Below are 15,178 nucleotides of genomic sequence, written 5' to 3'. Positions count from 1 at the left end.
AAGAAAAAAATAAATGCAACTAACATTGTTGCAAAACCGTGTATTGTAGCTTTTTTTTTCAGTTACAAAGTTATCAAGTGATTAATACAGTAGTATCATTTGAAATGTAAACAAATCAAAAAAGTAACCAAATTTGGCTACAAAAAAAGTGTTTGGATTGCAAATATATATAACCTACATATGTTTGATACCAGATTGATATCAGACAGATACTGATGCTCAACTTTAGTATTTATACATATTGATTGTTTTACTCATATCTTTACTTTCAATAATACATTTTAGATAGCTATGTTTGATTCCAGATTGATACCAGACCGCAACTGATACTCAACTTGAGTAGACGTTGATATTGATAGCAACACTGATACCATTGTTACATAAAAATCCCGCTATTTAACAAAAGTGGTATTATTTTAAAGAAATTATTTTGGGTTACAAGGTGTTTCTCCCTCCAAATTGCATCAAATTATTGAAATGGATTGTGTATGTGTAAATGTATGTATATATATATTTATATGTAATATATATATATATATATATATATATATATATATATATATATATATATTTATATATATTTATAGTATGTGTTAGTATGTGTGTTTAATGATACTTGTGTAAAAACTTGGACCTCTAATTTTTTATGAGACACTGCAATAAAATTTTGTTTCACGTTTTCTCAGCTCAAACGTTGTGGTTTGATGTAATGGGAATCAAACCTGGGTTGCGGCAGTGAAAGCGCCGAATTCTAACCCCTGCATCACCAGTGGTATAGATAATTTACAACAATGCAATAGATTTTATCATATTATGACACTATTTTCATGTTACCAAAGACTAATGTTAAGTGTGTTGTGCTTCACATGTTACAATGACTATAAATTATATTCTATTCTATACTTCAAGCATTGTAAGTTAAAAAATAATCCGGGCCGCCGCCGCGTGTTCTACAAGCAAATATTCTATTCATCTTGTGATTTTCCCAGCCGTGAAAAAATACAAAGTAATAAATCAAAAAATACAAATGTCAAAATCTATTCATCAGCAGTTTGGGGGGCATCTGTATTTTAATTTCCACTTCTTTAATCAAATATATTTTTGGTTTTATTGTTTTTCTTTCCTATCATATTTGACACATTTCCCATAAATATTGCATCATTTATTTATTTATTTCTAAGTTTAGTAAATTTGTAAGTTTAGTCCTTGTAACATGCAAAATGCGCAACAAAAATAACATTCGACTCTGGTACCATGATCAAAGAAGGTGTGATAATGAAATTAAATCCATCTTTATATGTAATCTATATCATTGTTGGTCCAGTGGTTAGAGTCCGGCACTCTAACTGCTGTGAATCCCGTTTCAACCAAGGTTTTGCCGGTAAAACCTCGTGCATAACACGCAACCAACCTTTGAGTTCTTATTTAGGTTAAAAAACGTGCGTTATTCCCAAATATATAATGATATAAAACATAATATAAATATGTGATTCTTTGTATACATCCTGGCAGCCCCGAGCGCTTGGCGTCCCTGCAGCGTTAGCTGTTTCTTAGCGCTATTTAACATCCGCAATAGCCACCGCTCACCGTGCGCTACGTGTTCTCTTTCAGGGAATCCTCCTGAAGCGAAGTGGCAAATCACTCAACAAGGAATGGAAGAAGAAATACGTCACACTGTGCGATAACGGAGTCCTCACTTATCACCCCAGCTTACACGTGAGTACCCCCTCTCCTCATTTTGCCGTTCCCTTTCCAATCGGGTTTATGCCTCCGGTCCGACCGCTGAGCCGAGCCGATTACGTTTACTGGCACCGTCGTATCGCAGTCAATTACAAACACGCAGCTAATGATTCGCGAGGCCTCAATTGCTCTATAATGGCCGTCGAGGCCGCTTTGGTATCTCGGGCATTAGCGTTAAGCAAGAAGGCGTCCTGGTGGTCATCCCTCCCTCCCGCTGTGCTCTTGCCCGCCGACGGCTAATGGAGACGCTGCCCTTAGCATTCGTCTTTGTCGCCGTCCTGCCGGGAAGCTATAATGGGTAAAACCGGTGACTAGCTGTCAAAGGACGGCCGTTTTTATCTTCTTTTGACACTTAGCATGTTAGCATGTACGCCCGAAGCGTTCCCAGGCCAGCCTAGAGACGTAGTCTCTCCAGCGTGTCCTGGGTAGATTCCAAGGCCTCCTGCCGGTGAGAAATGCCCAGAAGGCATCTTTTTTAGATGCCCGAGCCACCTGAATTGGCTCCTCTCAATGAGAAGAAGCAGAGGCTCTACACTGAGCCCCTCACGGGTGACAGCATCTTACCCTATTTCTGAGGAAAAGCCAAGCCATGTATCCTGGATCGTGTTCTTTCAGTCATAGGCGGAGGTAGGAACATAAATCGACTAGTACATCGAGAAAGCTTTGCCTTCCGTTCAGCTCCTTCTTCACCATGACAGGGCGGTACAGGATCCGCACGACTGCAGACAGTTCACCGATCTGTCTGTCGATCTCCCCTTCCATCTTACCTTCCCTGAAAACAAGACCCCGAGATACTTAAACTCCTCCACTTGGAGCATGATCTCATCCCTAACCCAGAAAGAGAATGCAACCATGGTCTCGGACTTGGAGGTGCCAATCCCGGCCGCTTCACTCTGTGCTGTAAACAACGTCAGGGAGAGCTTAAGATCGCAGCTTGAGGAAGTCAAGAGCACATCGCCTGTAAAAATCATAAATGCAATGCTGAGGTCCCCAAACCGGAACCCTTCCAAGCCATGGCTGCACCTAGAATTTCTGTCCATGATAGTTCTGAACAGAATCAGTAACAAAGGGCAGCCTTGAAATGTGCCAACTCCCACTAGAAACAAATCCGACTTACTGCCGGCAATTCTGACCAAACTCTCGCAATGGTCATACCAGGGAGGTTGAGGAGTGTGATCCTAGTTGAGACTCTGCCATATATATTCGGACCGAACCAAATATTTAGTGTGCCTATTCATCTTTGCATTATCCAAACTTGGAATAATACCGAGGAAATTAGCATGGCCCTTATTTGACTCTGAGCCAGAAGCTCTCATGACAAGGCCATACTTGGCTCACGAGCTATACATCGCAGACCCCTGTGTTGGAGCATCTGTTCAGACAAGGAAAAAATGAAAGCTATTAAATTCCCTCGTCTAACAAGACGAGTCTGCCTGGCAGCAAATGGAGGCGGGCGTCTTCATTTCCAAGCAGAGCTTGGTAATTGACTGAACTTGCTGTCTGTTGATCACAGCAGCCATCGCAGGTCAGCGGGTTAGCTTCCTCGCGCGGGGAACACCGGAACGAGGGTCGCGCGACTCGCCTAACAGCTTACTCAGATGCATGAAAGGGAGGGAGCGTTCGAGAGAGGCCGGGGAAAGGAGAGAGAGATGAACGAGGGAGCGAGCGGGACGCTTTAATTTCGCAGCCAGCCAAGCCATCCACACAATCACCTTCTGTTAATTCTATCTGCTACATCAATTAAATTGTTTGTAGAAACTAATTGAATGTGGCTTAATCACACATCTTAATAGCTTTGCACGCTTCGATCTGGCTGTTAATTCCCGCAATAAAACGAAATGAGAGCGCTCACTGGGTAATTAGCAAGGAGGCTGGGGAAAGAAATGAGTGCTTTATGACTTGGTGATAAAAACCCGGAGCCGGCGGGGGACAAAAACGCCGGCCTCTGCCGCAGCGGCGTTTTGTTTTTGTTATTGTTGTTCTTTCTGCTGAGCACCGTTTGCAAACCACATTTAGGCTATTCGAAAAACGAATTTTGCCTTTCTGATGAGTATATTAATTTATTAATGCATTTTGTCATTTCTTTATTTTTAGCATGTGTTTTGTAGTGTATTTTATCATGTATTTTGTCGCAACAAAATGTTAGTCATACAAGGGGACGGGTCGAAAAATTCGAGCCATCACCTATGGTTGATCAAAGAGTTTACCGATCAACAGCAATGCCTTCACCCACAAAAGGTGAGAAGCTCAGCCAGTTTGACCTGCCCCATCGATTGAATAACCTTTTGTTGTAACAAAATAAATAACAAAATATATTACAGAATAAATACTGAAATAAAGAAATGTCAAACTAAGTGACAATATAGATACGTATATGAATAAATTGCATTTATGTGATGTCTCATCTCATCTCATTAGCTGCACCGCTTATCCTCATTAGGGTCGCGGGGGTGCTGGAGCCCATCCCAGCCATCATCGGGCAGTGGGCAGGGGACACCCTGAACTGGTTGCCAGCCAATCGCAGGGCACACGGGGACAGACAACTCACTCGCTCATTCACACATAGGGACAATTTGGACCGGCCAATTCACCTGAAATGCATGTCTTTGGAATGTGGGAGGAAACCGGAGTGCCCGGAGGAAACCCACGCGAGCACGGGGAGAACATACAAACTCCGCACAGGAAGTCTGGAGCTGGATTTGAACCCACGCAGGAGGTTCCCACGACTTGAACTGTGCCGCACATGCGCTAACCACTGCGCCACCGTGCTGTATTTCCTTTATTTTTTGTGTATAGTTGGTTGGTTGGTTAGCTCCTTTAACCACTAGGATCACAGTGGCACCATTTCCTGTGGTATGCCTTGGGCAAGGACAGCCTGGTGGCGCCCATCCCTCTCCAAACATAAGGCTTTTTTTTTTTTAAACCTAAAATAAGTACTCAAAGTTTAGGTTTGCTATATACAGGGGGATTTACGGTAGTATATTACCTTAATTGTGCACTGATCAGTCTACAATATCGCTAGCCACAACTGCAACATATTTTATGCAACCACATCTCTTGACCCACAAGACACCAACAGTCTATTTTTGGTAACGATATCCAAAACACCTCAAATCGAAGCATTAGCTATGTGGTTAGCCATTCCATTAGCGTGACATTCTAATTTGCCTGAGTGTCAACAAATAAGCCAGTTAAAAGCTTTTTTTCTTTTGCATTTAAAATATTTACATTAGGGATCAAATCCATTAATGGCCTTTAAATGACTACAACAATTTAAAAAAATGCTGTAAAAGCCAATGCGTTTTGTTAGGCAGATTAGCATGTCACGCGACTTTTCTTCTGTTGCTTGGACTTTACATTTTTTTCTACCTTCCACTCCGGTTGGCCCCTGTTGTGAGAAAAACTATGGTTTGCTCCTGCAGGACTACATGCAGAACGTGCACGGGAAGGAGATCGACCTGCTACGGACGACAGTCAAAGTACCTGGAAAGCGGCCCCCGAGAGCTGTGGCCACCACTGTGGCCCCCACTGCAAGCCCCAAGACCAACGGGATGACCAAAGAACGCAGCGCCCTGCAGCTGGGCATCGGCAACACAGGTATTGCTGCAAAAACTATATGTATATATATATATATATATATATATATATATATATATATATAAATTACAACTTAGTGCTTAAAAAACTGGCCCAAGGGTAACAAAGACATACCCATGGATTCATTTTCATTGCAAAAACGTGTGTTTAAATATTATCTTGCTGCGTGGTAAAGTACTTTGTAGTATCCCCTTGAGCCTACTTTCCTCTTTCTAGTCACACATTAAGCAAATAAAAAAATTTAAAATTCCATCCCAGTATTACCAAAGTGTTAAATTTAGCTTCATTGAACGTCTTTCTGTTTTGTATAATGAACGTGTCATTACCGCGCTCATTTCACGTCCCCGGTTTGCGATTCATCATATAATGCACACGTCCCGGCAGGTTAATTACAAGCTCTCCGCTTGTTCGGCACATGCAAATTAACCGCCTGCTACATGGTTAGCGTGGCACAATGAGACCTTAACGAGAGCGTGTTAATACTCCTTCATCAGCCCCGCATTGAAACAAAACGGCACCGTAGCAACCGGGAAAGAAGAAGTTGGGGTGGCGCAACTCTGTTTTGACCTTTGTCCTAGACGTGTCTGCACAGAGGGGAGGAGATGATTTTGGTCCAAAGCATCATGGCAGAGGTTCAAGTTTAAAAAATAAAGCTCACAGTGTGGGGGCGAACTTAAAACTGTGATTGGGGCAACGTTTAGGAGTCATTTATAATAATTAGCCATTGCTACATACACCGCCTCTTGGTAAGGGATGCAGGAGTCCGGCCAACAAGCCCAACATCCTGTGGAGGCAAGATGGAGGAGTTTGCGGAGCCAAGGACGTAGCGATCCTCAAGACAGGCGAGATCTTTTTGGGGGAACAGCAATGAACAGGGCTCTCTGAATGCGCATTGATGTACTCCCCCAGTGAAATGCATTTTCTTCAGCCAAGTACACCCTTACCCAGAGTTAGGCTTTTTCATCCAGTCTGTCTAACGAAAATGGTCGAAATATAATGACAACCCATCCATCCATTATCTGCACCACTTATCCTCAGTAGGGTCGCGAGGGTGCCGGAGCCCATCCCAGCTGTCTTTGGACAGTGGGCAGGGGACACCCTGAACTGGTTGCCAGCCAGTCACAGGGCACACAGAGACAGACAACTCACCCGTGCATTCACACCTAGGGACAATTTGGACCGGTCAATTAACCTGTGTTGCATGATTTTGGAATGTGGGAGGCAACCGGAGTGACCGGAGGAAACCCACGCAAGTACAGGGAGAACATGCAAACTCCACACTGGAAGGTTCGATCTCATGAACTGTGCCGCACACGCGCCAACCACTGCGCTGCCATGCTGCCCTAATGACAACATATATAATATATAATAAAGTACTACTGTTAAAAAATGTGCCAACTTTGTCCCAATTGTCCCTATGTGTGTTTTCAACAAAAAATATTACTGGAGAAATACAACAAAAATACTACAAAACTGCTACAAAACTAAATATCAAATATAGTGCTTAAAAACAGGGACCACATGTATTATTTTAATTTAATTCTGAAAAGAAAAACATATCAGAGAAATACTACAAAAGTACTACGACACGCATATTTAAATAGCAAAATACTACTATAGGAGTACTTAAGTACAAAAATACTACTACAGAAACATTACACCAAAAGCACTACAAAAATACAATTACAGTAACATTATAAAAATACAAAATAAATACTAGAAAAAAAAACAAGGAAAAACAAAAAAGCACGTCCACTATGGAAATACTTCCAAAAATACTTCTACGGAAATACTACAAAAATACGACGACAGTAATACTATCGTACGAAAATACTGCTTAGAAATAACGACACAAATATAAACAAAACAAATATACTAATGATATACTACAAAAAGGGCGGCACGGTAGATGAATGGTTAGCTTCTCAGCCCCAGGGTGCGGAGGTCCAGGGTTCAAATCCTGCTACCGGCCTCACTGTGCGGAGTTTGCATGTTCTCCCCGTGTCTGTGTAGGTTTCCTCCGGGCAACTTGGTTTTCTCCCACTTTCCAAGGTTAATTGGCCAGTCCAAAGTGTCCCTAGGTGTAATAGCTGTTTCTATGTGCCCTGCGACTAACTGACAACCAGTTCAGGGTGTTCCCTGCCCACTGTGAAGATGCCTGGGATGAGAATAAGCGGTGCAGACAATGGATGGATACTACAACATTAACAACTATGGAAATATGTTTTAAGTCTTAATTATGACTCGGCCATGGCTCAAACCACAACCTTCTAGTCTTGGAGATAGCGCCCTATCCCCAAGGCCACAGAGCTTATCAAAAGACAAAATTATATAATAGCAAAAATCAAAATCAAGGAAATGATACTCCTGACTCATCATTTTTTTAGATTTTATTTTAATAGGAAATATATTATATACAGTAGCACGATAACAAAAATAAAAAGCAGTAAAATAGGATAATAATTTCCATTAATATAATTTCAATTATCCAGTCACAATATGGTAAGCATAGGGAGCAAAATGACCACATAACTCGGTAATTAAAAGATATGTTTTTTTAAATCTTCTTTTTTCTTTTCAAGAGAAAAATTAATTTACTTAGTGTTTTAGTTTACTAAATAGAAACTAATTTTAAAAAAATAACACCTTAGCTGAAAATTATCAGCGATGTTTTTCCTAGCTATATAAATTGTAGTTAAATTGAATATTAAAAAATATAATTAGATAAAACGGGTGATATATTCTAAAATAGGGGAAAAAAGAAATAATGCCTAAATTTGATCTCAATTTATATGATTTGACAAAATTATATAGTGTGCCACAAGACAGTAGTGCTTATTTTAAGGATTTAAAGGATTTCTATTGTTTATTAGTAAAAGAAATGAGGAGTGTTTTCTTTGACTAAAGAGATAAGTATTAAAAAACAAAAAAGCAAATAATACAAATGTATCAGAATATTTTTTAATTGTTCTTGTAATATGCATTAATATCTGAATGTAACAAAAATAGTTTGATTTTACTAACAAATAGTCAAGTCAAGTCAAGTCATTTTTATTTGTATAGCCCTTAATCACAATAAGTCTCTAAGGGCTTCACAGATTAGTACACTATGTTACACAGACTATTTTTCAGCCGACAAGAAGAGTAGGTTATTATTCATGTGCAATGGAGTAGAAGTGAGTTTTAAGTTTAGATTTAAACCTTTCCACTGAGGTTGCAGATCGGATCTCAGGGGGAAGAGCATTCCACAGCACCGGTGCCCGGATGGAGAACGCTCTCGAACCAGCAGAACACTTCTTTGCTCTCGGGATCACCAGAAGACCGGCACTCTCAGATCGTAGGCTTCGGACCGGGACATAGGGGCAGATCAGATCTGAAAGATAAGAGGGAGCAAGTCCATGTATGATTTTGTACAATACTAAGAGAACCTTGAAGTCACATCTTTGGCTAACTGGGAGCCAGTGCAAGTTAGCCAAAATCGGTGTTATGTGATCGTACTTTTTTGTCCTAGTTAAAAGCCTCGCTGCGGCATTTTGTACTAGCTGAAGAGACTTGATTCTGGACTTCGGGAGACCGGAGAGTAGTGCATTACAGTAATCGAGACGGGAGGTAACAAATGCATGAATTATAGTTTCCGCATCAGACTGAGACAGTATTGAACGGATTTTGGCAATGTTACGAAGATGGAAGAAAGCGGTTCTAGTAATTTTCTTTACATGCATCTCAAAGGTTAGATCAGGGTCAAATATGACACCTAAATTTTTAACTGAGTCACTCTGTGTGATGTGACATTTGTCAATGTTCACAGCAGTTTTTGAGAATAAGTCACGGCATTTAGATGGACCAATGACTAACATTTCGGTCTTTTCAGAGTTAAGACGCAAGAAATTGAGTGACATCCACTCTTTTTTCTCAGTGAGGCAGGCCTCCAAATTTCCACAGTTTAGTGAGAAGAACCAAAAAACAAATCGTGATTTGCAAAATTACCAGATGGTTTTCTCATTTTTCTAGTAATATTCATTGAAATTAGACTAAAATGCAATTAAAAAAAATGTGTAAAATGTTGTAAAATAACATAAATTGTTAAAAGTTTTCGTTGTGCAGTGTAGCTCGAAGCCTTACAAGTGCTTTGATTTTTGTTAATGCTACTTAATGCTACTAGACATATTTTAAAATATCACATACTCCTTGCATTGCCTTCTAGTACCCACTGAAGTACTAGTACACCAATTTGAGAACCAATGCCCTATTACAATCCCGAAAGGTAAATTTCCTGCCTTAACAGCCGCCCATCCGGGAACAAAGCAAGAAGAGGGACTGGCCCCAATCTGCATATAGCGAGAGAAAGGTTACAAATCACATCAGGTCTCTCTCCGGGGTGGAGGACCCTCTTCTGATTATGCAATCGGGGTTTTGATTTCATTAGACATGCAATTGATGAGGGGAACAAAGGGGTAATTTCTCATTCAGGGCGACTAAATCACAAGTCTTGTCTTTGCCTTTGGTAATTCATGCATCCCTCGCTCCTAAAGACCTTTATAATCACCGCCGGGAGAGAGATGGCGGCCGGGCCGGGGAGGGGGCGGGTAGGACGAGCCAGACGCCAAGATGGAGAGCCGAGAGTGGAGACCACTTTGCCCGGGCGCTCGTCTTTAATTCTTCTGCCGGTTCCGCACAAGATTGTCCCGCCGAATGACAGACGTGCGAATTAATAGGCTTCCTCACTTGTAGTCAGGAGAGGTGCATGTACTTTTTTTTGTCTGCTCTATTTCTAATCTAGTCTTATCCATCCAAATTCATATGTAAATCCCGATTTGGGAGCGTATATGTGCTTTCGTATTTGGCTTATAGGCTCGGAAACAGCTTAACTGATTTTCTTAAAAATTTGCTCAGTTGGACTTTAGGCTTTTTGGGAGTGTTTTTAGCTCGGTTTGGTGTCAAGGCACCGCCGATAATTACTAATAAATTCAATAGTCAAGTCAAGTCATGTTTATTCGTATAGCCCTTAATCAGCGTTTTGTACTAGCTGAAGGCTCTTGATTTTGGACTTGGGAGACATTACAGTAGTCGAGACGGGAGGTAACAAACACATGAATTATAATCTCCGCATCCGACTGAAACAGCATAGGGCGAATTTTAGCAATGTTGCGAAGATGGAAAAAAGATTTTCTAGTAATATTCTTAACGTGTGTTTGAAAGGACGGATCGGGGTCAAATATGACACCTAAATTTTTGACTGAGTCACTCTGTTTTCGTTTAATTTTTGAATACTACTGTACTTTAACAAGTGTATTGAAGCTTTCTGAACATATATTGATTTTTTTTTAATGAAATTATTAACAACATTTTAGTGCAAACAATCATAATTAAATACTTAACTGTACTCGCCTGTGATTAGACGGTGATGATTTCAATTTTTGTTTTTACTATTTTTCCAAACCTCTTCTCCTTGGTAATGTAATAGACTCTCATTTAATATTCATAAAAAAAAAACCTAACAGGCATAACATAACATATTTACCTTTTCATTAATGTCGACAGGGAACAAATTCTATCCATGTAAGCTTGATGACCTAAAATACACAATATAAATGTTAATTGCGGCTGTAGCGAGACGCATGACGAGAGTTGGGAGTGGGAGGGAGGACGTAGCGGGACGTCTGCATGTTAGCGGGAATGATGAGGCCGGTGATGATGATGATGATCACGGTGGTGTATTACACGCAGGCAGATGATGTGCCGGCCCCGCATTAGCATCAGCGCGTCATTATGCCAATACTTGTACATAATGGCAACAACTTCACAGAGGGGTCGGGCCTCGTCACGGCTCATCAGTCCGCTGACGGCCGAGGCCTAAAGAGAAGCGTAGAGCTTCCCGCTTAATCCATCGCTTCTACTTATCACCGCCGCCTCCCTCCTTTCCCAAAATGCGCTAGGGAAAAGCTGTGGTTTGATCTTTATGCAGAAGCATTGTCTTGGTTTCTAATAGCCTATTTGGATCATTGCTTCATTTCACATACATGCTTTGAAACTGTTGGTAATGGAGTTATCAGTGACATCCAAACTGTTTTCTTTATGCTTGTTCCAGTCATTCTTCGATTGTTCGGCCCACTTAAAAAGACACAAAAAAACAAAAATATGAACAAAGGAATCTAACTCGCTCTATGTTTACCCATTTTCAATACTCTTACTTGTACGTATTACCATCGCTCAAGAGTATAAGTCACACTAGGCCGAAGGTTGCCAACCCATATTGTTGAAAGAGCCATATTCAACCCTCCCCCCTAAAAAACAGAACAAAAACTCAACTATCTATATTCAATGAAAAATGTTTAGAATGTTTGCATAATTTTGAAACTATATCATTTTACATGATTAAATATTTTTGAAAAAGCGGCAGGGAGCCACTACGAGCGCCAAAGAGCCGCATGCAGCTCTTCAGCAGCTTGTTGCTGACTGCCGCACTTGGCATCCATCCATCCATCCATCCATTTGCTTCCGCTTATCTGGGGTCGATCGCGGGAGCAGTAGCCTTAGCAGAGAAGCAAAGACCTCCCTATCCCCAGCCACTTTATCCAGCTCATCCAGCAGGATCCCAAGGTGTTCCAAACCAGAGTCATAGTCTCTACAGTTTGTCCTGGGCCGTCTCTGGGTCTCCCTGCCAGTGGGACATGCCTTGAGCATCTCCCGAGTGAGGCGTCCAGGAGGCATCCTAATTAGATGCCCAAGCCACCTTAACTAGCACCTCTAAATCTGAAGGAACAGCGGGTCTACTCTGAGACCCACCTGCATGACTAAGCTTTTCACCTTATCTCTAAGGAACATCCCAGCCACGCTGTGGAGGAAACTCATTTTAGCCGCTTGTATCCAGGATCTTGTTTTTTAGGTCATGACCTGGAGTTCTTGACCACAGGTGAGGGTAGGAACATAGAACGACCTGTAAATCAAGAGCTTTGCCTTTTGGCTCAGCTTTTTCTTCATCACGACAGACCGATACAGGGTCAGCATGACGGCAGACGTTGCACCGATACGTCTGTCAATCTCCCATTCCATTCTACCCTCAATCGTGAACAAGACCCCAATATACTTGAACTTCTCCACTTGGGGTAGGATCTCTTTCTCTACACTGAAGCAGCATGCCAGCTTTTTCCAGCAGAGAACCATGGTATCAGACTTGGAGGTGTTGATCGTCATCCCGTCCACTTCACACTCTAGTGAGAGCTGAAGATCACCGCTGTCGCTTTCAAACTGTATCCGTTTTCGACCAAGGCTGCGCCTAGAAATTGTCACTATAAGTTATGAACAGAATCACCGACGAATAACAGCCCTTACGGAATTCAACTCCCACTGCAACTGAATCCATCTTACAGCCGGCAATGCAGACCAAACTCTGGTACCGGGCCTACAGGAACCGCACAGCCCGGATAAGACTTGGTGGTACCCCATACTCCCGAAGCACCTCCGAGGAACATGGTCAAAAGCCTTCTCCAGGACCACAAACACATGTAGACCATGTGTGCATGGCTTTTTAGTAGACTTACACAACATATGGATGAATACAACTGTTGCATCCATTATATATAAACTATGCCATTCTGTGCAATTCTTGCTTTGGGAGCAGGCAATAGTGTGTGTATTCCTCTTTATAAAATAGATACAAATGTATCTACCTTTTTATAAAGATTAACATTGGTATAATATTTCATGTATTTTAGTCTAGTATTCAAATAATTTGGTTTTACACACACACACACACACACACACACACATATATATATATATATATATATATATATATATATATCTCAGCGCAATGGTTAGCGCGTGTGCAGCACAGTTCTGAGATCGAACCTTGTGGAGTGTGGAGTTTGCATGTTCTACCCGTGCTTGTGTGGGTTTCCTCTGGGCACTCCGGTTTCCTCCCACATTCCAAAAACATGCATTTCAGGTTAATTTGTCAGTCCAAATTGTCCCTAGGTGTGAATGAGCGAGTGAGTTGTCTGTCTTTATGTGCCCTGCGACTGGCTGGCAAACCGGTTCAGGTGTCCCCTGCCCACTGCCCGAAGATAGCTGAAATGGGCTCCAGCACCCCCGCGACCCTACTGAGGATAAGCGGTGCAGATAATGGATAGCTGGATGGATATATATATATATATATATATATATATATATATATCTCATCTCATCAGCCATACCGCTTATCCTCATTAGGGTCGCGGGGGGGCTGGAGCCCATCTCAGCCATCTCCGGGCAGTGGGCAGGGGACACCCTGAACTGGTTGCCAGCCAATCGCAGGGCACACAGGAACAGACAACTCATTCGCTCATTCACACCTAGGGACAATTTGGACCGGCCAACTCACCTGAAATGCATGTTTTTGGAATGTGGGAGGAAACCGGAGTGCCCGGAGGAAACCCACGCAAGCACGGGTAGAACATACAAACTCCGCACAGAAAGTCTGGAGCTGGATTTGAACCCACAACAGGTTCCCATGACATGAACTGTGCCGCACAAGCGTTAACCACTGCGCCGCCGTGCTGCCATATATATATATATATATATATATATATATATATATATATTTTAATATATAATTTTATTTTTTTTAACCGAATGAAAGCTCTTTTGTACCACTAGGAGACAATAAATATTACACACTGTCCCTTTAAGATATCGTACATAAACAGCTCCTACTTTGCAGAATTATCTTTTCATTGTCAATTTATTAAAAATATTATGGGTGAGTATGGAACAGATGAAGCACAAAAATCAAGAGAATACTGTGCAAACGATAGATAATTTGTCACATTCCTTATTGGGCCTTTTAAATGTGATATTTTAGAAAAATCTTCAGTCTTTTGACTAGCTTAGCATGCTAATGCAACACTGTTTTAATGTCACATTACTCACCGAAATTAATGCATTTTTATCATCAGCTCCAAGTAAATTTAAACTTAATATATGAATAAAACATGCGGATAATCAACTTTAATTTCCAGATTCGTGTTTCATCTTGGTTAACTTTTGTTCTCTGGCGATCGATTTTGTTTAAAACAAAGAACATGACGCTAGTTTTCCACGCAGAAGAAGATGTTAGCATCGGAATCGCTGTTCGAGGCAACCGAGGCAAGCTCCTGGTTGGAGCTCTTAGCTCTTTTGAATGCCACAAGCTGATGATTATTTCACCACTGTAATTACATTATCGTCCCCTTTATGCAGGCAAGGTCCGTGGGGACTAATGGGTGCAGCCATGTATAATTCATTCATCATTATCATCTAATTTGACAATTAGATGTGATTGTTGAATTTTAAACAGCAGGCGACAGTCTTTTGCGATTATTTTTTACATACGGACGGAGTCAAACTTTCTTTCGAGCAACAATCGGTTGATCGTTTCACCTTCATTAAACGAAAAGACGGTTTCCACTTAATTTGGGCCACCCTGGCTTGAATTAAGTGCAATGGGATCTATGCGGTTGCCATAGCAACTCTAAAATATAACAGAAGATTGAAAGCGAAATATCCTTCAGGGTTCGTTCGGGTGATTCAAATCCTTGAAAATGCTTACATTTTAATGTTGTTTTCAAGGATTGGATTTTGTTGTGAAGTGTTAGTTAAGTGTTTGAAATTGTCACAGTGTCTCCCGGAAGTCTGACCTGATGCACGAGGCATTATATGAAGAAAAATAAAAAAAGTCTGCTTAAAAATGACGCCAACAAATGAAGCCCTACGCATTGTGTCCGGATGGATCAGCTTCCATGAACGATGGCTAGAAAACAGAAAATAATAACAAAGACTGAAACGTGGAATACATCCACGCTCAGCATGCAAAGTATGCAAA

At 41.3% G+C, this 15,178-nt stretch overlaps 1 protein-coding gene across 1 annotated transcript in view; it reads left to right on the top strand.

Moving 5' to 3' along the window:
* Nucleotides 1-15,178, top strand: part of LOC148376454 (arf-GAP with GTPase, ANK repeat and PH domain-containing protein 3-like) — a 165,608-nt gene that overhangs the window by 72,265 nt on the left and 78,165 nt on the right. The window contains exons 10-11 of the mRNA XM_088347315.1: nt 1,612-1,716; nt 5,163-5,337. Of these exons, the coding sequence (XP_088203441.1) occupies nt 1,612-1,716; nt 5,163-5,337 (280 nt within the window). The remainder of the gene's footprint in view (nt 1-1,611; nt 1,717-5,162; nt 5,338-15,178) is intronic.

The sequence above is a fragment of the Urocampus carinirostris genome, chromosome 1 (genome assembly GCF_059441175.1).
Source record: "Urocampus carinirostris isolate Australia breed hairy pipefish chromosome 1, RoL_Ucar_1.0, whole genome shotgun sequence".
Taxonomy (NCBI): domain Eukaryota; kingdom Metazoa; phylum Chordata; class Actinopteri; order Syngnathiformes; family Syngnathidae; genus Urocampus; species Urocampus carinirostris.
The sequence above is the reverse complement of the archived record's forward strand: the minus strand, read 5'-3'. Positions and strand labels throughout refer to the sequence as shown.